General features: G+C 39.3%; 1 protein-coding gene across 7 annotated transcripts in view; it reads left to right on the top strand.

Annotated features, from left to right (window-relative positions):
- The window catches only part of JAKMIP2 (janus kinase and microtubule interacting protein 2), a 175,537-nt gene that overhangs the window by 132,674 nt on the left and 19,987 nt on the right, over positions 1-22,876 (top strand). For 5 of the 7 annotated variants that reach the window (XM_059174983.1, XM_059174982.1, XM_059174980.1 and 2 more), the window contains 9 exons: positions 875-958; positions 1,631-1,693; positions 4,295-4,393; positions 6,019-6,117; positions 7,865-7,918; positions 8,796-8,861; positions 13,882-13,950; positions 16,167-16,244; positions 18,157-18,360. In XM_059174983.1, coding sequence (XP_059030966.1) covers positions 875-958; positions 1,631-1,693; positions 4,295-4,393; positions 6,019-6,117; positions 7,865-7,918; positions 8,796-8,861; positions 13,882-13,950; positions 16,167-16,244; positions 18,157-18,360 — 816 coding nt within the window. The remainder of the gene's footprint in view (positions 1-874; positions 959-1,630; positions 1,694-4,294; positions 4,394-6,018; positions 6,118-7,864; positions 7,919-8,795; positions 8,862-13,881; positions 13,951-16,166; positions 16,245-18,156; positions 18,361-22,876) is intronic. The other 2 variants (XM_059174984.1, XM_059174981.1) reach the window with 1 other exon arrangement.

The raw sequence follows: 22,876 nt of genomic DNA, 5'->3' as shown, positions 1-22,876 counted from the left end.
CATTGCTTGATTTCGGCTCAGGTCATGTTGTCAGGGTTGTGAGATCAAGCCCCCCCTTTCAGGCTCCTCAATGGGGAGTCTGCTCGAGGTTCTCTTTCTCCCTCTTCCTTTGTTCCTCCCTACCTTCTCTCCCCTTAAAAAAGAAGGAAGGAAGGAAGGAAGAAAAAGGATCTCTTCCAATGCTGACTTTATTCCACATTATACTAAAGAACCTATCAAGATCTTAAGATAAGTAAAAAATATATGTATGGGCAAAAAACAAGGAACCCACTAATTTTTCAGAGAAAATAAGGTCCTATGTAGGAAGAAGACAAGAGAATCTGAAAACAAATGAAGTTAAGGTTGCTCCATAGAAGATCAGTGTCCAAAAATTCTGATACACATACTCATCCCACATACACATCATTCATACATACATACATCTGGATCTGGATCTAGATTTAGATTTAGGGCACAAAGTTGGCTCTGAAAGAATGGCAAGTTTTGGGAGAGGCAAAGAGGGAGAAGGCTTTCCAGAAGAGGAATTATTCAAATAAGAGAGAAATGTAGGGTTAAAAGGTATATTTAGGAAATGAGATCACCAGCAGATCAGGGGTAAATTCTGTTGATGAGTGGTGGGGGAAAGACTGCAAATATAATGGGAGTTCTCACGTCTCACCTGAAGACTTTGAATTTTAACCTGGTGGTAAAAGGAACCATGGAAAGTTTTAGGCAAGAATTTAGATCCTAAAGATAGTTTTAAAAGGTTCTTTGGTCATAGACATTTTTTTTTCTTCCTTGTTGAGCTCTGATGAAGAAACATAAGGCGGGTGGGGGGAAATATTGAGTTACCATTTATTTTACTTACTGAGTTCTGGAATTTTGATTTCACTAGGCTCAAGAACAGCTGCAAGCAGAGGTGCTAAGATATAAAGCCAAAATTGAAGATCTGGAAGCGACTCTGGCTCAGAAAGGGCAGGTAGGCATTCAATTGCTGGTTCTTCTGCACATGCAAACAATTCAGTCCGACCGTCCTCTAGCCCCTGTGCATGGGCCATACCCAGGACACGGCTTGGCTCTCCACAGTGACCTTTCTCAAACTGTGTCAGAATGTTCAACTCGATGTTTCTGTCCCTGGTGTTTTTCTGGCCAGAGTGTGAACCCCGCTACAACATGAATGAGGTTGGGCAGGAAAGAGAAGGCCAGAGGAAGAGGAGCCCTGTACTTATAGCCTAGAGTGGTCGCAAGCTACTGAGACAAAGACCCGCCTCTCTTTGCCTCTATGCTACATTTATGGTTCTGCATTTTAATGTTTTCCATCCATATGTATCTAGCCTGTGTGCATTCTGACCCTTTTCACTTTTTGCCTGTGTGGTCACTTCTGAGTCCCCGGAAGGCTGGTCCTGGATTATTCAGTCTGAAAAAGTTAGAGATTAGTGAGTGTCGATGAAAAGGGGGTGAAATTTTCCTGGCAACTTTGGCCCCGATATCTTTTGAGGAAGGAGCTGATAACAAAGGGTGGGTGTCATTTACCAGCCATCAGCAGGCCACCAACCTGGGTGAGAAGACAACTCTGGCCAAGTGGTTTGACGACACACGCCCTCTTGTGCCACTCTGAAATGCTGACTGCGCAATATTCTTTGTCAAACAGGACTCACACTGGGTAGAAGATAAACAACTTTTCATTAAGAGAAACCAGGAGCTTTTAGAAAAGGTATGTTGGGCGCAACACCCTAGTGGGGCAGAGGAGAAAATGATGAGAGATCCAGGAGCAGCAGGGGGTCCTCTCAGGAGTGGCACCGGGGCTGGGGAAGGGGAGGCTTTTCCGGCGCTGCGCTCTCCTCTGCTGCGTGCTCAACTGCATTCCTGTCACCGCCATTACCATCAGTTAGTGGCCTGTGTGCATGGCTCTGTGCTGGCGTTGTGCCGACTTGAGGGGATGTGATCCCGAAGCCTATTGATTTGTTGACTATATATATACATATATATATATATATGTATATATATATACTGTTTGTGTACTGTACATACATATATACACATACACACACACACACACACAGGTGCACACATACTATGTGGTTGTCCATCTACAAAAAGCACACTACAAATGGGACTTGTTATTTTGTGCAAGGCATGACAGAATATGACTCCAAGACCCCACTGCAACCCAGAATAGACTGTGTTCTCACTTTTAATCGTTTTGCTAATCTTGGCTATTTATATACATATACATACATATATATATTTTTTTAAATGGGAGAATATTTTAAAAGATGTATCTAAGGCACAAAACAGCATGTCCAGGAGGTTGCTCAACAAATCAAGATGCAAAAGCATGGTTTAGGCCCAGTAGATAAATTGATTTGTCTCTGAACATAGGCTTTGACTGGGGCAATGAAATACAACAGAGACCATTTTAAATTTAAGGTGGTTTTGTCTTTAGTATTTACTTTCTGTAAATCTAGTGAAAAAATTGCAAAATATATTATTCTTGGGGGAAAAAAAACGGACTTTGAAAGCCCATTTGAATAAGGGAAATAATTCTCTAGGTTCATCCATTTGTTATGTAGAAATTATTTTAGGATTTTTTTTCTGCCAGTATTCAGTAGCCTTGGCTACTGAAATTAACCACAACACTCTCGTAAGCATGAGAAGGGAAAGAAGATGCTTATCCTTCCTCCCCTCTAGTCTAGCAAAGTCCTTAGCTTACCTCCCTTTCTGAAGGACAAGATAGCGCAGATGTGTAGAAGGCGGGTGGGTATTCCAGGATTGGGAGCTGGTACTTTCGGGGTTGGAGGGTCTCTATAAAGATAATTCATCACAAGTTGGTCCTGTGAGCCATTGACCTGATTGCCAGTGTTAATTGCCAAAACCAGGAATCTCCCCAAATATCCCATCTTGGATCCAAATGTAAGATTCTAAGTAGTAGACACTCTTTGGTCATCTAAGTCAACTTCTTAAAACTTTTGAAAGTTCGCTTGACCACAAATAGATTTTGTAAAAAAAATTTGACTACATTAATTAATGTCACTAATATTTCAGTAGTTCCCCATCTTTATTTTCCTATAATTGTTCTATGTCCTGAGGCTATGAGAAAAAGCTTTTTAGTAGTCTTAGAGATGCCTGGTAATAAGTGTTAATTACATTTCTTTAGACTTAAAAACTAATTCCCATTATGTCTTCTGTCTGATTTTATTCAGTCTTGATTTCTTTGGGCTAAAAGGGGGAATTCATGGGCTCAAGTTTCTGTGAGTAAAAAAAAATCACAGTGACAATAAAGCTAAACATCCTACTTCAAGTGGGTATACTTGGGAAAGTAAGATTCATCCTATGATTAAAAACCCCTGGGTTGTTATTTCTAAATTCAAGATTTTAAATAGTTCCTGTGTGTAAGGCCCACTCACACAGCTCATATCTCAAGGCAGCCCCAAACCTATTACAGATCATGAAAATGTTTGGTCCCTTGTAGACATGGACCTGTCTTATAGGGTGAGGCATGTTTTACAAAACTTACTTAATTCCATGCTTCATCACGTTACAGGAGAATTCTTACAGGAAAACAGAGGGAAAAGGTGTCACTTATAAATGGGTAGACAAAGGAAGCCTCTTTTGGTAGGGAATGTTAGAGTTCTGTGTTCAAGGAAAAGTAGGAGTTCCTCACACAGAAAAAGAAATGGAGGGATCCTCTTTTAGTAGAGAGATGAACAAAGACACAACTCCTGGCAGTTAGTCCACACGGTAGATGGGGTGTTCCCGATTCTTGTGTGCGAGTGATCACATGTGAGTGTGTGCATGTACAGAGATGACTGTGAGAATATTTAAGGCTAGAAAGCTAGGTGCTGACCAGAGTATAAAGGTTTTTGAATCCATATTGATGAGTTTGGCTTTATTCTGTGGGTAACTGGAACTCAGTAAAGTTTTGTATATGATCAGAGCTATTAATATGAAATTTTTCTGATCATTTGTAACTCAAAAACAAGAAGTATCAGTCTCCACTATGTACACCATTAAATGTAGTGCCAGGACACCATCCCTGACCCACAGCAAAGGCCTAATTAGTACCCTCAGATTCACTACTCAGAGGGTCCCCAGACATTATCTCAATAGCATTTTCCCCTATGATGCAAAAAGTCAACCAAAGGATAACTAGAGAGAAACCCTAAGACTTATTTTATTCACATCTACTTGGGATTTTTTATTTCACAGTCTGGATGATTTATTCACCAACTAAATAAGTGCTCTCCATGCTTGCTTTGCTAAATTGTAGACGGTTTTTGCAATGTTCACCTAACTTGAGGATTTACTTTATTAGATAGAAAAACAGGAGGCAGAAAATCACCGGTTACAACAGGAACTACAGGATGCCCGAGACCAGAATGAGCTGCTGGAGTTTCGAAACCTAGAGCTAGAAGTAAGGAAATGATGATGATGATGATGATGATGATGATGATAAAAATAATCATTAACAATTAACATGCACTGAACGCATCCTATGTGTGAGATGCTAAATTAAGCATTTCAGATGCCTACTGACATTCTACCTCACACCCATAATCGAGATTTTATAGATGAGGCAATTGAGATTGAACAACTTGCCCAAGACCTGATGCAAGTTAGAATTGTCTGCTCAGATACTATACTTTTCGACACATTGCCTTCAAGAACAAGAGTGAATAATTTTTAAATAATTTACATAATAGATTTCAAACTTCGTTGATACTTCATACCTTTTAAAGTAATCATTTCCATCCTTCATTGAATTGTGACTCATAAAATGTTTCAAGAATTATATTTCCAATTGTGTTAAATACAAAAATATTTTGTTACACACTTGAATTCGTGAGTAAACTTTTTTAATCTATAACACATTTATGCAAAAGGCCAAGAAGCAAGGTAACTTGTTTTAGGAAATACCTTGGTTAACCTGACCAAATTTCAGTCTTTTTTTTTTTTTTTTTTTTTAGTAAAACATATCAATCAAATCAGATTTTTATTGTATCACAAAGAATCTGGCCTGGGGGGCACCTGGCTGGCTCAGTCTTGTGACTCTTGATCTCGAGGTCATGAGTCCAAGCCCCATGCTGGGTGTAGAGATTGCTTAAAAACAAAACAAAACAAAAAAACGGGCACCTGGGTGACTTAGGCAGTTAATCTTAATTTTGGCTCGGGTCATGATCTCAGGGTTGACATGAAACCCCATGTTGGACTCCACAGTGGGAATGGAGCCTGCTTAAGATCTCTCTTTCTGTCCCCTGCTTTCCCTCTCTAAAAAAAAAAAAGAAAAAAGAAAAAGCCTGACTTCTTTGAGGCACCTAGCTGGCTCAGTCAGAAAAGTGTGCAACTTTTGACTGGGGGGTCATGAGTTCTATCCCCACATTACAGGTAGAGATTACTTAAAATTTAAAAAAAACAAAAACAAAAACAAAAAAAAAAACTGGCTTAGAATCTCATTGAATGTATGTGGATACATAAAGATAAGAAAATTTCCCATTGGATGGCTCTCTTATTTTGCCCGGAGTTTCTTTTTGAGGGTTTTTTGGGGGGGGGGGGGGTTGTTTTTTTGTTTTGTTTTGTTTTCAAATTAGATCTGGATAGAGTTAGAAGTTCATTTTCCTCAGTGAGGAAGAGCAAAGTCCTGTTTAGTAGCTCACAAATCTTCAGCTCGAGTGGATTGAATATGCAAAAAGGCCTTTAGCAGCCATAAAACTTCGTGGGTCAAAAGACCGTTCTCTGTGACACCTGAAAGCTCCAAATATTCATATAGTTTAAATGGGAACTTCACTTCTGACATTTCTCTGATCAAAAAATTTGCAAGACTAAACGACAGCATCTATAAATTCTTCTACCATACCTCTTAGTTGATCAGTCAGTTCTTTTCCATTAAATTAAGTTTGATTTTTTTTTTTTTTGCCACATGACATTGATAAGCTACTGCAATAGCATTAAAGAGAGAACACACACAACCGATTTAATGTTTGATCAGTTGTTTCTTTCTTTTTTTTTTTAATTCCCATATATTCTTCACTGTATTTCAAGGAAAGAGAGAGACGATCCCCTCCATTTAACCTACAAATTCACCCATTCTCTGATGGTGTAAGTGCTCTACAGATCTACTGTATGAAAGAAGGTGTCAAGGTAGGCAGATACTCAATTTTTTATGTTTGTAAAAAGTAGAAAAACTGGGAATTGGAAAGGGGAAGGTTGTTCAAAACTAAAAAACTTTTGTTTTTTAGTCACTGGGGGTTATTTTGATACCAACTATGTAGCAACTGAAAAGAGTTGCATCTAGGTGTCAGGCTGGCTCAGTTAGTAAACCCTTGAACTCAGGGTTATGAGTTTGAGTACCATGTTGGGCATTGGAGCCTACTTAAAATAAATTTTTTTAAAAAAATTATTAAGAAAAGATGTGTGACAGATGTATGAACAGGGATAGCAGAGAACACAGGAACAGAGCAGGGTAAAGAAGATACAGATTCAAAATATTAAAATAATTACCCTTAGTTATCTAGGGGAAATATTAAATAAACCCAGTACTTTGATAAACAGATTTCAAGTATACCAGATAAAGTATTTGTCGAGTCCCATTGTTATGCTGTTCTAAGTACTATGGGATTCATAAGCTTGGAATTTTGATGTTTGAAGAGACCTTAAAGATCATCTAGTCCACCATCTCTTTCCATTACATTTAATTTAGGGAAGATTTTTCTTTTAGAAGGACTTATGATTTATAACATGTTGTTCATTTAGATAAAATGTACTTCTGTCTTTAAGGATATTGGGATCCATTTTAAACATTAAAGTTGAATGGAGGTGGCTCCATCTCCTGGAAAATATATTGTCCTTCAATGTAATGAAATCACGTGGTGGATATCAATCCCAGAGGGAAAGCTGGGAAGCCTCCTGCTGTTCCTGGTCTCTCCTTGACCTTATGCATGGCCCTTCCTGCTCCCACTTGAGCTGCCAAATAATACCTGCTTTTGTTGCCTTCTCTTTACCTGTGAAACTGAGGTAGAGCTCACCATTCCTGGTGGTAAGGGTTGGATGGACTGGTATCTGGTTGTAAGAGAAGAGAGGCGTACTAATGAAGTAAAAAGTGGGAGGAAAATTAGGCAGTAAAATTGTGTTTCCTTGTTTTCCGTCCTAAACCCCTTTCATGGTGTTTAAACTTCTGTCCTTCCTCAACTGCCCCAAAATTTGTAAAACAGAGGAGTTTGTTGGCTTTTTTTTTAAATTCAGCTCTAATTAAATGAAAAGGACTTTACTTTGTCTTTTCCTGAGATACTTTTCTTAGATAAATCTCAAACAACCTACTCTAGCGGATGAAATTTATATGCAGGGGAACTTTTTCAGAGAGATCAGCTGCTTCAAACTGACTCAAGAAATATAGATAAAATGAGCTATTTTCCATAGCATGAAATTAATGCTAAAAAATGGAATGCGCTGTAGTTTTTTAAGTGGCAGTCAAAATCTCAACCAGGTCAGAATTCCATTAATTAGAATGAAATTAGTTGATTTTATTTATTACCTGTTACTTTTCTCTCTACCTACAGTTTATCATAGTTCAAAAAAATTGGCAATTAATAAGAAAAAAATCTAATGAAAGAATGCCAAGTTTGTACTGTATCCTAGACTCTTTCACATACCATCTCTTTATCCTCAAAATCAGCCTATGAAGGAGGTATTTTGGAACTGTTAAGTTATTTGCCAGGTTCACGCAGCTTGGAAGAAGCAGAGTGAAAACATAAAACCATGTGTGCCTGATTGAAAACAACCCAAGGAAGTATGGTTATTAAAATGTCTTCTCATTGTTACAGGTCAAGCGGTGATAAAATAGTAAGCCGCATTTATGTCTTTGATTTGAATGTATTCCTTGATATTGCAGGATGTGAACATCCCTGATCTCATAAAGCAGCTTGATATCCTGGGTGATAATGGGGTAAGTAATGAACTGGTTAAGGGCAGTAAATATATGAATTTGCCCAAAGAGAAGCAAGAAATACTTGCCAGGGCATCATGTGTAAAATAATAGCAAGTGAGAAGCCATGTTCACTTAAGGCTGTAGCTCTTTAAAGAGAATCAATCATTTATCAAACAAGTCGGTTGAGGGGTTGTAAGGCTGTCCGGAAGGCAGTGGCAGAAATGAGAACTGGTGAAGTGCTTTTCATGAGCTGGTTTCACATTTGAATGCCGACCACATCTGCAGTGATTAAAGCTAATTACCTTCTCACTGTTGCCTAGAGCCATCTAGCATGAAATTAATCAGTCATGCAGTTGCAAATGCTGCTAAATAGTAGGGTTGGTGGCAGCCCCATAAAAATGGACCAGGAAACTATAATCTCTTTTCTTTTTAAACACCTTCCAGGCAGGGTCAAGGCATATTAATTCAGTGGGAGGACCATTCATTGAGATATTATAGGAATGATGCATATAGGTTGAAGGAGTTACCCATTTTTTACCTTGAAAAATCATCAAAGGAGAGAACAGAATCCATTAAATCACATCAAACCACTATGAAAAGATTACTTGTTATTTATTTCATTTTGGTTTCTGCTTTTCTCATAACCTACAAAGTATGCACGCAGAGAAACACAAAATCAAATCGGTATTAGAGATATAAAAGAAATCACATTTAATGTCCTTTTACATGTTTTGAATGAACTTTTTGTTGAGAACTGTTACTAAGTAGAATGTTATGTTCCATACATGCATATGTGGTAGTATCTATGGCAGGCAGAGGGCAGTATGTTCGGATAGTGCAAATTATCGTTAACTATCCTCAGCCTCTTTTCTTTATTTCTCTCGCTCTTTTGTAGAACTTAAGAAATGAAGAACAAGTGGCCATAATTCAGGCCAGCACTGTGCTGTCCCTGGCAGAAAAGGTAATACATCAAACTAACATTCAAATCATCTCAATGTCTGACTTCACACCTAAAGAGCAGGGTAGGGTTGAAGGATGGTCTCTTTGCACATGACTTTGTGTTACTGAATACCTAATAGGTATCCTTTTTTTTTTTCAGGGTGATACAACCCCAATAGAATGGAAACACACACAAAAAAATTCTACACACTGATCTGGGGTGGGTGGATAATTCTTGCTTTGTAGTCACTTAAAAAATGGAAAACTTTCTGCATTACCTTATCCAAACAATCCCTCCCAAACTGGGACAGCAGTAAGGAAGAGCTTTGTCAAGAGATGGTAAAATGGTGCCTGGCTCTTGTTATGAGCTCTTCCCTGGCTGCGTACAGACCAGTTGTCCCCAACTGATTCTGTAATTCGGTGTTGGCTCACTGCAGTCTCATTCAGAAAGCCCAACCTGGGGACTGGCAGAAGAGCAACACTGAGTGTGCTCTGGCCCCCTTGTGTCGAAACCTGGTAAATGGTAGGAAGAAAGACAAAGAGCTAAGTGGAGAAGCTTGATGACGGCTGTGTTCGGGATGCAGCAAGAATCAGCACATACCTGAGAGGCTTGTGTACGTGGTTGGATACTGTATAAATTCCTTGAGATGCTTTCTTAATTCCTAAATGCGTAGAGTTTGTTATAAATTAAATGAAACCATAAACTTGCTGATCTGCCTTCTCTAGTCTGAAGTGAGGGAATCCTCCAGGTGAAATGACCTATTGACAAATCATGACATAAAGGGAAAAAAATGTAGGGAGAAGCAAGGACTGCTATAAAATAAAAAGTTACTTAAGAAATATTGAAATGATCCTTTTTTGGATCCTGATTCAAGGACACTAAGTATGGAGAAAAGAACATTTTGCTGACAGCTGGGGAGATTTTAATAGGACCAGGAATGAGATAACAAAAGGAGTTCATGTTTATTTTGCAAGGTATAAAAATGGTCTTTGAATTAAGGATTTTTTTTTAAAGGCCTTATCTGTTAGGGATATATACTGAGGTATTTACCTGTGAAATGATATCTGGAATTTGATTTGTAAAAAACTTACTTCCTTTATGATTTAATTACAGACCTATCACTTTACTTCTCCACAAAAATTAATCGCACCACATTATCTCTAACTTAAGGTCTAGAATCCAGAACTTGCCATGAGGACCTCGAGGATCTGGCCCTTAGCTGCTTCTCCAGGATTCCACTTGTTTCTTTGGTTCATTGCTAAGGTCCAGCCATATACAAATCCTTCTGGGACCCCAGTCTTCTCTCTCTGTCTCTCTCCATCTCTATCACTGTTTTCATCCCTTGGCCCTTTACACTGTTCTCTTTGCTTAGAAGATATTCCTGTCTTCCTTTTCTACCTTGGTCTGGCTAAATCTGAACCATTAGACATCCCCCACATAGGGAAGCCTTCTTATTCACCCAAGTCCAGTCAGGGGCTTTTTTCTCTGTTTCCACAGTGAACTATGCATCTGCTACTATGACTTTTAACAACTATAATGTGGCTGCTCATTTTTTGCTGTTGTTATATGCCCCCCAACCACGTGCTGCTAGACTTTAAGCTCCATGAGAGCAAATATGATATCCATATTTGTTTGCCTAGCTTTTCACAACAGTCGAGCCCATCTAAGAGGTGGTCAACAAATGTTTACTGAAGGAGTGAACAAGTGACTATGAATGTCCACAGGACAGTGTTCCAGTGACATCCAGTTGGATGAAGAAAACACAAGTCTGTATTCCCAGGTCTGCTACGTTTACTTGGCAGCGAAAGCCAGAGTGTCTCATTCAGTTGGACTCCTAAAGGACTATAATTCTTTATTGCAAGAAAAGTCAACTTAGTTTGGGAATACCAAGAAAATTTGCCTTTCTATAAAAGGCAAGGATTCGGACATGAAGGAAATGAGAGATAAATGGAAAAGAAAATATAAATAGGAAAAAGAAAAGGGAAATGGGTCTCTGTGCCTCACATTTACTTAAATTATTGGAAGAAATCTTCCATTCCCTGCCCTGTGTGATGGGTGGTGCAATTTGAACTTGACCATAATTAATACCTGCATAGGGCTTCTTTTACAGTTGGCACTGTTCTAATTGCCAAAGTCTTGTTATGACTGTTCTATGTGAGGAATTTCATATGAAAGGAATCCAAAGCACAGAGAAGGTAGGTAGGTAACTGCCCCAGTCACACAGCTAGAAAATGATGGAATCAGGGTTCATACTCAAGCAGTCTGTTTGCAGAGTCCATGATCTTCTTAACCGCTGCACCCAAATTCCCTTTAAGCATCTTATTGAAAGCAAGAGGTGCCCTATGTGGAGCCCATAGGACCTGCTCTTTTAGAGCTTTGGTGAATTGGTTTGTGCCTCCACTCACCTCCTTTGCAAGACAGGTATGAGGGGTTCAGTTGAACATGTACGGAGGGATGACAGTGTGCTTAGCACTGAAGATTAATTGGAAGAACTAGTACTCCTATAGTCTGGGCAGTTACCTTCTGTGCAGGTCTTCACAATTCACAAGTTTCAAAGTCACCTTCTACCTTTGGGAATTGCAAATGAATATTTCTATCTCCCAGGAGTTCTTCTTCTTCTTCTTCTTCTTCTTCTTTTTTTTTTTAAGATTTTATTTACTTATTTGACATACAGAGATCACAAGTAGGCAGAGAGACAGTCAGAGAGGAGGAAGCAGGCTCCCTGCTGAGCAGAGAGCCCAATGTGGGGCTTGATCCCAGAACTCTGGGATCGTGACCTGAGCCGAAGCAGAGGCTTTAACCCACTGAGCCTCCCAGGCGCCCCTCCCAGGAGTTCTAAATGTGAATCTTGAAGTTTCTGATACTACAACTTTGAATAGCATTCGGCCGCCTAGGAATATAATCTATATATAGATTATAATCAGAGATTATATATATAATCTCAGATATATAATGTAATCAGAGATTGAACCTAGACAAATGACCACCAAATAAATCATCTTGTGACTTTATATTAAAAATAGTAAGAGCAGCGACGCCTGGGTGGCTCAACTGATTGAGTGTATGATGCTTGATTTTGGCTCAGGTCATGATTTCAGGGTCAGGGAATCGAGCCCCATGTCAGGAACCACACTCAGCAGGGAGTTGGCTTGAATTTCTCTCTCTCCCTCCCACTCTGTCCCTCCCCCTGCCTGTGCTCGCTCGCTCTCTCTCTCTCAGAAAAAAAATAGCAAGAGGGGCACCTGGGTGGCTCAGTCAGTTAAGCAGCTGCCTTCAGCTCAGGTAATGATCCCAGGGTCCTGGCATCGAGCCCAGAGTCAAGGTCGCTGTTCAGCGGGGAGCCTGCTTTTCCCTCTCTTGCTACCCATGCTTGTGCTCTCCCTGTCTCTCTCCCTGTCAAATAAATAAATAAAATCTTTAAAAAAAAAGAGAGAAAAAAAGGTTAGAACAGCGACCATAGTGAGAACATGTTATGGGCCAGGTATTGCACAGATCTCATTATTGTTTACAGCTGTCCTATATTCATCCACTGTTTGCATTCTCCACATGAGGACATTGAGATGTGGGCTTCAGGAACTTCTCCTGCATCACAAGTAATAAGGGCTTCGAGTCAACACACAAATGTGTATCTAAAGCCCATGACCGAACTGCTTCAATTTATTATACTCTTAAAAACACTGTTTACAAGAGAATTTGTTTCACAATGATAAATGGGCAGCAAGTGAAAAGAAGCATTTTGATAAAGCTTGATGGTATATAGTTGCATTATGAGGCAATTTACCCATGACTTTTGATGGAAATTTGCTTCAGGGGGAAGTCACATGCATATACAAGAACTCAGATTGTATCCCCTCCAGTCTCCCTGGGCATTTCTTCTTTTGCCTAGGCTGTCAGATAGGTGTCACCTTATGAATATCAAGGCCTTGGTATATAGAAAAAATGCTCAGTGTACCACATGATTTATCACAGATAAACTAAAAAAGAAATTTCTAATAGTAAGACAAGTTTTTAACAGTTTAGAAGTACAAAAACACACTGTAACCCCAAACTAGAATTTATTGGGTACCCAGTATATTCAATACACTGTGAATAGTGCCTTACATTAATTGTATCCTTTAAGCCTCAAATTATTAGCCTATTTTTTAGGAAAGAAAGTTGAGGCTTAGAGAAATCAGACAACCTTTCAAGGCTGTACATCCATGAAAAACTTGAATTGGGATTAGACCCAAGGTAGTGTGCCTTTAGAACCCCCACGATTATAATGCCCAGCTGCCTCCCTGAGGGATAAGCTGATATTTAACTTAGGAAAGACCCATTATAATAATTTGTTCTATTAAACCAAATATTTGGTAAGCTCATGCTGTGTTATTCAAGATCTAATTTTACTCAGGGTGCTAATCAGTGTTAACATCAGTGCCATTTACCAGGATGGTATATTCTAAGTATTATGAAAGGTGGTTGTTTTTTTTTTTTTTTTATGTGATTTAAAATGTCTCTACTCAACAAAAATGATTCTTCAACACTTAGCTGTTGGCAGCTTCATACACTGAAAAACTGCTATTTCTCCAATCTCACCTGGACCTTCTTTCTTTTATCATGTTTTCCCCAACCATGGAGAACTGGATATCTCTTCTGCTTGAAACCGTTCTGTCATTTTTGCCTAATCATCTCTGACTTAGATTCATCGGACTCTGTTGCAGTTGTCACTTCCAAGAAAGCCTCCTATGGTATTCTCTAAGGAAGGCAAAAAAAAAAAAAAAAAAAAAAAAACCATGTTGATCTTATTCACCATCAAAACCTTAGTATGTAATGCAGTCCCTGACACATAGTAGACATCCATGAATGCATTTGTTGAATGAATGAACAAATGAATGGACGTATGACTATATTTCCTGACCTAAGACATAAAATGCACCAAGTTTTCACTTCAGTTCTTCTCTGCTTCTGAGATATAAAAATAGACAAAGCAGCTCAGTAGACTGCACAATATACACCATATCAGGCAATCGTTTCAGACTTTTTTGTCTTGTTTACTCCTTAGTGGATCCAGCAAATTGAAGGAGCAGAGGCTGCCCTACACCAGAAAATGATGGAATTGGAAAGTGACATGGTGAGTACAAAGATGAGGTATCAGAAAAACAAAGAAAAATTGATAAGGCAAATGGAAAACAACTATTTTCTACCAGTTTTATCTGGCACTGAAAAGCAAGTTTGCAGCTTTCCAGTATTTTGTGTACAAACTATGGAACAGAATTCCTGGAAATATCCCATAATTTCAAGTTATATTCTTCAAAAATACATTGTATTTTAAAAATATTTCTATAAACTAATACTGAAGAAAATTTCAATTAAGTGTTTTTTTCCCTTAGGCTAAATAATTTTTCCACCATATAGAGTCATAGTTAAAATTACAGAAATGATGGGTGTAACTCTGATTTTAAAAATCTCCAAACCATCTCATGCCCATTAGGATGGCCACTATCAAAAAACAAGATAAATGTTGGTGGGCTTGTGGAAAAATTGGAACCTGTGCATTGGTGGTAGGAATGTGAAATGGTGTGTCGCTACTAAGGAAGATACTATGGTGGTTGCTGAAAAAATTCAAAATAGAATTACCATCCAATCCAGCAATTCCATGTTTGGGTATATGCCCAAATTTATTGAAGATAGAGTTTCAGAAAGTACAGCCATGTTCAAAGCAGCATTATTCACAATAGCTTAAACATGGAAGCAGCCTAAGTGTCTATCAGCAGATGAATGGATAGCAAAATGTGGTCTATATATACAGTGAATATTATTCAAGCTTTAAAAAGAAAGGAAATTGTATGATATAATATGGATGAACCTCAGGGGCATAATACTAAGTGAAATAAGCCAGTCACAAAAAGACAAACACTGGATGATTCCACTTACGTCAGTATTCAGAGTAGTCAAACTCCTAGAAAGTAGGAACAATGGCTATCGGGCTAACAGGAAGAGAACTTGGGGTGTTATTATTGTTTAATGGGTATAGTTTCAGTTTTGCAAAATGAAAAGCATTTTGGAGATTAGTTCCTTAACCATGTAAATATCCTTAACACTACTGAACTATACACTTAAAAATGGTTAAGAGCATAAAATTTATGTTGTGTGTCTTTTACTACAATTAAAATTTTTTTAAGTTCCGAAGCACAAGAATTATTGATTATAACTTACAGGAATACATTAGAATTTTATAACTGTACTGTCATTAGTGTTATTACACTAAAAACCAGGTAGTGATTCCTATCAGATTAGGGAATCCTATAATAAGGACGACTTGTATTTATATAGCATGTGACAACTTACACATCTTTTGCTGTCTTTTACATGGACTTTCTATTTTGCCAAAAGGTTAGACTCTAAAGTCAAAGCATGTGACAAGAACTGTAAATCCTTAAAAAAACAAAAATAACAACAACCCAAGAACCTTGAAAACTCTTCAGATATACAAATTTTTAATTTCCCAGTCAGCCTGTACTGGGCACTGTTCTAGGCTCTGGAGCTCAGAGGTAATCAGAAAAGTCACCAGCACAACTGCCGCATGCAGACAGTCTCTCCAAAGTGGATTCAGTCAAGTTTTCCTCCAGTGTTGGAAGATGTCCTTGTTCCTTCAGTTAAGCACACAAAGAAAGAACTGACTGTACTTTGCGGCTACGTCATACACAAAGATTTATTTTTAAATGCTAATGGCAAGATGCTAGCAATGTGAGAGCAGGCATGTGGAAACTGAGGACAAGCAGGAGAACTTTAGGTTGAAGTCCCAGCTCGTCCGGGTTTTGTGGCAGGAGCAGAAGCTCTCTCTTAAATTATTCTCTAAATCATTATCAATCTTTGTGTTTGCTAATTGTACACAAATAATTTTGAATAATTTTTATTATGTTTTATTATGCCACTGTGCATATTACATTCCTGAATATTCTTACAAAAATAGACCCTGCCAATATATTGGCACAGATATACTTACTAGTAACTAACTTACCTTGTGAAAATCAGATCTGTCCTTAACCATGTACTCTCTTGGACTGGCATAAAAATCCTTTAAAACATTCCATGTAGATTGGTCATTCTGTCTTTCTTACTTCTTTCCACTGATTTTCACATTCCCTGTGTGAGGCTATGAAAACTGAACTATTTCCCATTTCCCTAACAGACAGTATCTTTGACCCTGCAAATGCTAATGACTTGTCTTATGTTGAAATTTGAGAAAAATTAATCAGCACAATTTATATTAATCAGTACAATTTATCACTTCCTAGTAAACTCAATTGACTCTTTCTATTTTTCATTATGGCCCCCTTTTTATAGGAACAGTTCTGCAAAATAAAAGGCTATCTAGAGGAAGAACTAGACTACAGAAAACAAGCTCTCGACCAAGCATATATGGTAGGTGCAGCAAGCACTAAAGACACCCAGAGTGTTCACAGTTCTCTACTGTGGAGTAAAGCATCCTGGTTCACTTGTCACGCCAAGTGGATAGACCATGACGTGAAGCTCATTCATTCAGTGGCTTCCAGTTCCAGTTTTAGAACAAATGCTTCCCTATCTCTTTCCTATTATAATACTCTTACAAAACTTAATAAGTATTTAATTATGCTTCATTAAAAAAAATTAAGTGTATGTTATTATAAAATGCTTTAATGAAGGACAGATTGGGTGGTACTGTGGATTAAAGAGAAATTTTATTAAATCCAGTTGTTTGGGAGCCTAATGTAGTGATAGAATGATAGAGCTTTTAATGTCTGCTATATACATTTTCACTTTACATGTTTCTCCCAACAAGTCTGTGAAGTATTGGTAATCTGATTATTCCTATATTACATAGGAGAGAATGAAGGCTTGGAGAGTGAAAGAACTTTGCCTGACAAAGCAAGTGGGTAATACCGGTGTGGCCTTCACTACCATAATCCAGCCACAGTATGGAAGGCTCTTTGGTGAATGGGCTGGGCCTTTCTCTCTCCTACTGAACGTTGTGCTGACTGAGGAGCACTTTTGCTTCATTCCCCATACCAAATTTGTAATCCATAATTGCTAATATTGAACTACAGCTTGTGTGTCTTCTAAGCCCTCACCCCACCATTAATTCACAGTTATGACTCAGGAGAAAAAGACCAAACTTAAAAGAGGAACATTTCAAGGAGTTGCTAGTAGAGGTTTTTATAATGCTTTCCTGGAAGCAGCCTGAGTCACTTTGGGGATAAGAGTGAAGCACTTAGCCCCTGCTTGTAACAAAGATGAATTAGTCTTCCCTTCCAAAATGAGTAAGAGATTCTGAGCACCACTTGATGGGGAAAGGAGAAAATGAGAGTTGATCCCTGGAGAATGAAGAAGGAAGCACTTTCCCCCTCACTTCCTACCCTTTTATCCATGCCTCCTCCACCTTTACATGATAGGGCTCCGTTGTGTGTTGTGTGTCCCGTGACTGAGTACTCATTCAGACAACTACATTTAATGTTAAAAAGATGAGATCTGCTTAGTCCAGCACAAGAGCTAGGAAAACACCCCTTACCGAGGCATGACCATCCACCTCTGTCAAAGTCACGGGGTAAGACTGTAGGTCTGTGCTCCTATATCTGAGGCATGTTAAAAAAATAACTAGGATAGAAGGAGCAATAAACACTTCACCTAAAACAGAGAATACTCAAGGAGGCATTTCATAGCTAAAGCAGCTGTAAATCTCAGAGTATTAAAAAAAAAAAAAAAAGACCAATTTTGAAGACTCTAGGCCATTTTTAGATCATATCTCTCAATTTGTATTTTAAGATGTGGAGACTGTACAGCCATCTTCAAGTTCATAGATGTGTTGTGTGGTAGAGAGGTGGCCTTTTATGCATGAAATATATCTCCAGTTTCAAGTATTCCAACTTGGGCCACTTTTCAATGCTTATTTCTAAAAGTACAGCCACCATGATAGATGTCTAAATATCTGAAGGACTGTCAAATGAAAGGGAACAAACTTATTCTCAGCTACATTTGGGAACAAAAGGATAGACAATTCTCTTACTATAGTAAGAACTTCCTCTAAATGAAATGGACAGGATCCCAGGAAAAAGAAAAAAATTCCCCATCAGAGAACTTCACATATTGCTAACTAGATGGCTTTTAGGGAACCCTACAAAGGGAATTAGCAAAATGGTAGTCAGGCTGGACAAGCTCTGAAGTTTATCATATTGCTATGATCCTGTATGACTACGGCAATGTGTGACTCCCCCACCACCATACACACAAGCGTCTCCGTTCACCTGACACACATCAATGTTAAGTTCCAAAGTTAGACTTTTCTAATTCTGTTTGCCAGAGAATCCAGGAGCTAGAAGCTACTTTGTACAATGCTCTGCAGCAAGAAACTGTTATCAAGTTTGGTGAATTGTTAAGTGAAAAACAGCAAGAGGAGCTGAGGACAGCAGTAGAAAAGTTACGGCGGCAGATGCTGAGGAAGAGCAGAGAGTATGACTGTCAGATTCTTCAGGAGAGAATGGAGCTCTTACAGCAAGCCCATCAGGTGAGGACTGAGTGACTGCATCTGTGTAGGGTTGGTACTAAGCAAATGGGACTTAGTACTAAGCACATGGTACTGAGTATGGGTGTGGAGAAGTCCAGGAGCTATAAACTATTTTCAGAGAGGCAAATAACTGTTTTCCACCTAGGCTCAGAGAGAGGAAGATAGTCTTGTAAAGATTCAGTCTCAAGGAAATTGGCATTTTGGAAGCATTGCATACTGCTGCTATTTTGGGAACTATTTAGTCATGAAATACCCTTTCAGTATCCTGGAGCCTGATTAGCTCCCTTATGCAGGGAAACAAGAGCCTCCTCAGGACAGAACTAATGCCACTGTCCTGTTACTCATCCCAGTCCAGACCCTAGCCTGATCCAATTATCTGAATAGGGTAAAAGAGAACAAGGGCCTTTCCTTTATTCCCAGAACAAACAGCAACACCAACAATGTCTGGAAGCTGCTGCTTACTTACTGGCTTTTGCCATGTCAGGAACTAAACTTGCATCCTTATATTTAATCTTCATAGTAGCCCACTAAGGTAAGTATTCTTATGATCCCAATTGAAGAGATAATGATAGTGATAATAAGAGAGCTTAATTTTGCCCAAGATGACCCAGATAGCAAGCTCCAGAGCCAGCATGATCCTTCAGGTGGGCATGACTCAAAACCTAAGCATCTGACCACTGCACTACAGTGTTATACACAACCTGAATTATCTCTGATTTATGGGACTCATCGAGATCAGCAAGGCTCAAGAACACTCAATTTATAGCCAAAATTCTTAATTCCAACTCTCAGTTCATGTCTTAGCTTGACAGATGAGGACTAGGGCCCTGGTCAAAAAGCAGATTCCAAAAGAATCCCAAAATTGACAGTGGCGGGCTGTCGTGTTTGGTACTCAGAAGATGAGACAAGGAACTGATACAAAATCCAGACGGACTCTGGAAGAAGTAAGAATTGTGTGGTCTTCAGAGTTCAAGGTGAGTGGGCAAAGAGCAGGTTATTTTATGGCACCAGTAAGACCAGTTTACAGGGAACAGGACACTTAGCATACCTACTATGTAGCCAGGGGTTCTGTGAATCTTTATAGTTGGACAGACTATCCAAGGTAACAGGGGAACTCGGCAGCCATTTGTCCTGGAGATGGTCAACGCATGCATGATTATTTCATTGGCCCTTCAGATTCCATCATAAACTTTTTTGATTTTTTTGACCCTGGAAAGAGTGTTCAAATCCTTTAATAATAGACTTCCTGGCATCATTCATTGGGGAATGAAAATGTCCTCTGCATAAATTTCTTAGGTTACAATAGCATTTAATTAATTTCGACTAATCAGTTGTGCCGTGGAGTCACAGCAGTGTTTATTTTTAAGATGTACAAATTATTATCTCAATTCGTTTATGATTAAAAGCTTATCATCTCTTTTGAGTCTTTAACCAGCTAAGGTGATTCACTCCTGAAAGACATGGTTTTGTTTGCTTTAAGTTATCAGTCTGAATGGATAGGTATGTTACATTTCTAAGCCCCACAGATTCCCATTGTAATGGTTAGCACTCTGGACTCTGAAATTCTCTATCTCTCAAGCAAATGTTCACTAGAAAATGCCTTTTCTAGTTATTATTTCTTACTCTTTGTCTGTCATTGTAATCAGTAGTTTTGATTTGAGAGAATTATTCCAGAAGTTCTTGGCCAGAATTTGTCATACATCAGTGTATGATCCAGTTAAATCCGAGAGCATATTTCTAACTATTCATTGGACATTTCTCTTTGAATGTTTCACATATGAAACAGAGCTAAATATTCATTCTTATCCTTACTGCTCCCTTCTTTCCCCATCTGCCTGCCTTGTCAGTAGAATTACCATTTCCTGAAGCACTCAGGCTGGAAACCCTGGAGTCTTCTTTGTCCTTTATCTCTAATAGTTAATATAGCACTGCATCCATCTAGCATTTCTCCTGAAATGTTTTTTTTTAATATTTTATTTATTTTATTTGGCAGAGAGAGAGAGAGAGATCACAAGTAGGGAGAGAGGCAGGCAGGCAGAGAGAGAGTGGGAAGCAGGATCCCTGCCGAGCAGAGAGCCTGATGCGGGGCTCTATCTAGGACCCTGAGATCATGACCTGAGCCAAAAGCAGAGGCTTAACCCACTGAGCCACCCAGGTGCCCCTCTCCTGAAGTGTTTTTGAAGCTATTGCATTTTGTCCATACTTTTAACCCAAGGCATATAAAGGACCTTTCAATACTGCAGCAGGCCCAGCTTCAGCCAGATGTCCTCTGATGTAACCCGATTCCATCATCTATGCATTTGTTCAGTCGGATGTTTAAAAGTGCACTTCCTAGACTTTGAACACCATGCCAGACATAGAGAGTTTGCATGGACCCTGCCTTTACAAAGCTGAGGACCTACTGATGGAGTCACAGGAGACTAATTCAAAGAAAAATAACTATAATTGATGTCTCTTGACAAGGGGCATAAAAAACCATATGTGGTGTGCCTTGGGGACCCAGTTGTGGGGAAGACTTCCAGCTCTCCTCTCCTTAGTTCATCATGCATTTCACTGCAGATTCTTTCACCTTTTCTGATGGTACATTCTTCCTCAGAAGCCTCCATGATCCCAGTTTCCAGTTGAATCTGGTCCTATGCAGATCTTTCCATGTCCTTCATTAGCTAGCTTACCCCTTCCCTGAAAATCTGATCTGAGATAATCTGCAGAGTGTACCTCCCTCTCTACTCATGCAGACCTCTTCCTGGTACTACTTGGGCCATGACTCCCACCTCCAAGCCTTTGTTTGCCTGGTCACTCCTAAAATGCCCTTCCATGTCTGCTTAATTTATCTAAATGTTCTCATCTTTTCCAGTCCCAGTTTAGGATCTGTTTCCCTTAGGATGTTCTCCCTGATAATAATGGACTGCATACTACTAAAAAAAAAAAAAAAAAAAAAAAAAAAAAAAAAAAAAACTATCCTGTGTACCCTGTTACACACTCTTTCACAACCATATTGAGGGCCTGCTTGTGCCAGAGACTAGGAACGTGACAGTGGACAAAGACATAAATATCACTGTTCTCATCTATCTATCCTACAGATGAAGGGAGTTAAAACAACAACACAAAAAACAATGACCAAGACAGTTTAGAGAGTGTCTGTGAGTGCTGTGGAGAAAAAAATTGGGAGTAAAGGATTCGCCACTTTAGATTGGCTAGTCAGACCAGGCCTCTCTAAAGATGTCTAAAATCCAGGGACCAGTCACACAAAGATCTTGGCAAAGTGTCCCTGAAGATAGGGACAACAGAGTCTAAGTCTTTATTGTGGGAACATTTGGAATATTCGAGGAACAGAGAGAAGGCCATAAAAATGGAGCAGAGAGAGCCAAGAGGGTGGTCATGAGGTGAAGTTGGAGTGGTAAGTCAAGGCTAAATCATGTTGGACCTTAAAAGAGTTGGGCTTATATTCTGAGTGTAGCTTAGCTACATCTCCCTTATTCTTTTTTTTTTTTTTTTAAGATTTTATTTGTTTATTTTTAAAAGATTTTTATTTATTTATTTGACAGAGAGAGATCACAAGTAGGCAGAGAGGCAGGCAGAGAGAGAGGAAGGGAAGCAGGTTCCCTGCTGAGCAGAAAGCCCAACGCGGGGCCCGATCCCAAGACCCTGAGATCATGACCCGAGCTGAAGGCAGAGGCTTTAACCCACTGAGCCACCCAGGCGCCCCTAAAGATTTTATTTATTTCAGACAGAGATCACAAGTAGGCAGAGAGGCAGGCAGAGAGAGGAGGAAGCAGGCTCCCTGCTGAGCAGAAAGCCCAATGCAGGGCTTGATCCCAGGACCCTGGGATCATGACCTGAGCCGAAGGCAGAGGCTTTAACCCACTGAGCCACCCAGGCACCCCGACATCTCCCTTATTCTTATTCCTCTTCCTCTCCCCCTTAAACTCAGGGACTACCCTGATGATTTCATATGTCAGGAATCCACACAGCTGCTGTAGATGGATGTACTAAATTAGAAACAGGAAGGGCTGGCAGTGAGCTGTCACGCCAGTGCTGATGCCAGTAACAGTGATTTGGTGGACTTATTAGCAATACAGAAAAGATAGGTAGAAAAGGGATCTGATTTGGACCTGACAGGGTTCCTTCTTGGATTAGATGGCAAGCGGTTGGGAAGGAAAAGGAAATAGAGCATGCAACACACATTATCAGAAATAACTCATGTCATCAACATGTAGAGACAGCTTCTTTGTACTCAACAGTGTCCTGGCTACTAGAGATTGGTGATGAAGTTAACCATGGTTTTGCCATCATTTATCTTTTCTACTTGAGCTGGTTTTCCCTGTGTTTCCAACTTCGTCTCCCCATCTGATTGGAATGCTTCTTTGAAATCAAGAACTCACTGGTATCTGGACTCTCCATTACATCTAGCAAAGTCCTGTCCTATGTAGGAAGTTGCCCAACAAGCATACATTTGATGGCTGAAGAGACACTGCAGTGGGTGCCTGGGTGGCTCAGTTGGTTAAGCAACTGCCTT

This window comes from Mustela lutreola, chromosome 5 (assembly GCF_030435805.1).
Source record: "Mustela lutreola isolate mMusLut2 chromosome 5, mMusLut2.pri, whole genome shotgun sequence".
In the NCBI taxonomy this organism is placed as follows: domain Eukaryota; kingdom Metazoa; phylum Chordata; class Mammalia; order Carnivora; family Mustelidae; genus Mustela; species Mustela lutreola.
The sequence above is the reverse complement of the archived record's forward strand: the minus strand, read 5'-3'. Positions and strand labels throughout refer to the sequence as shown.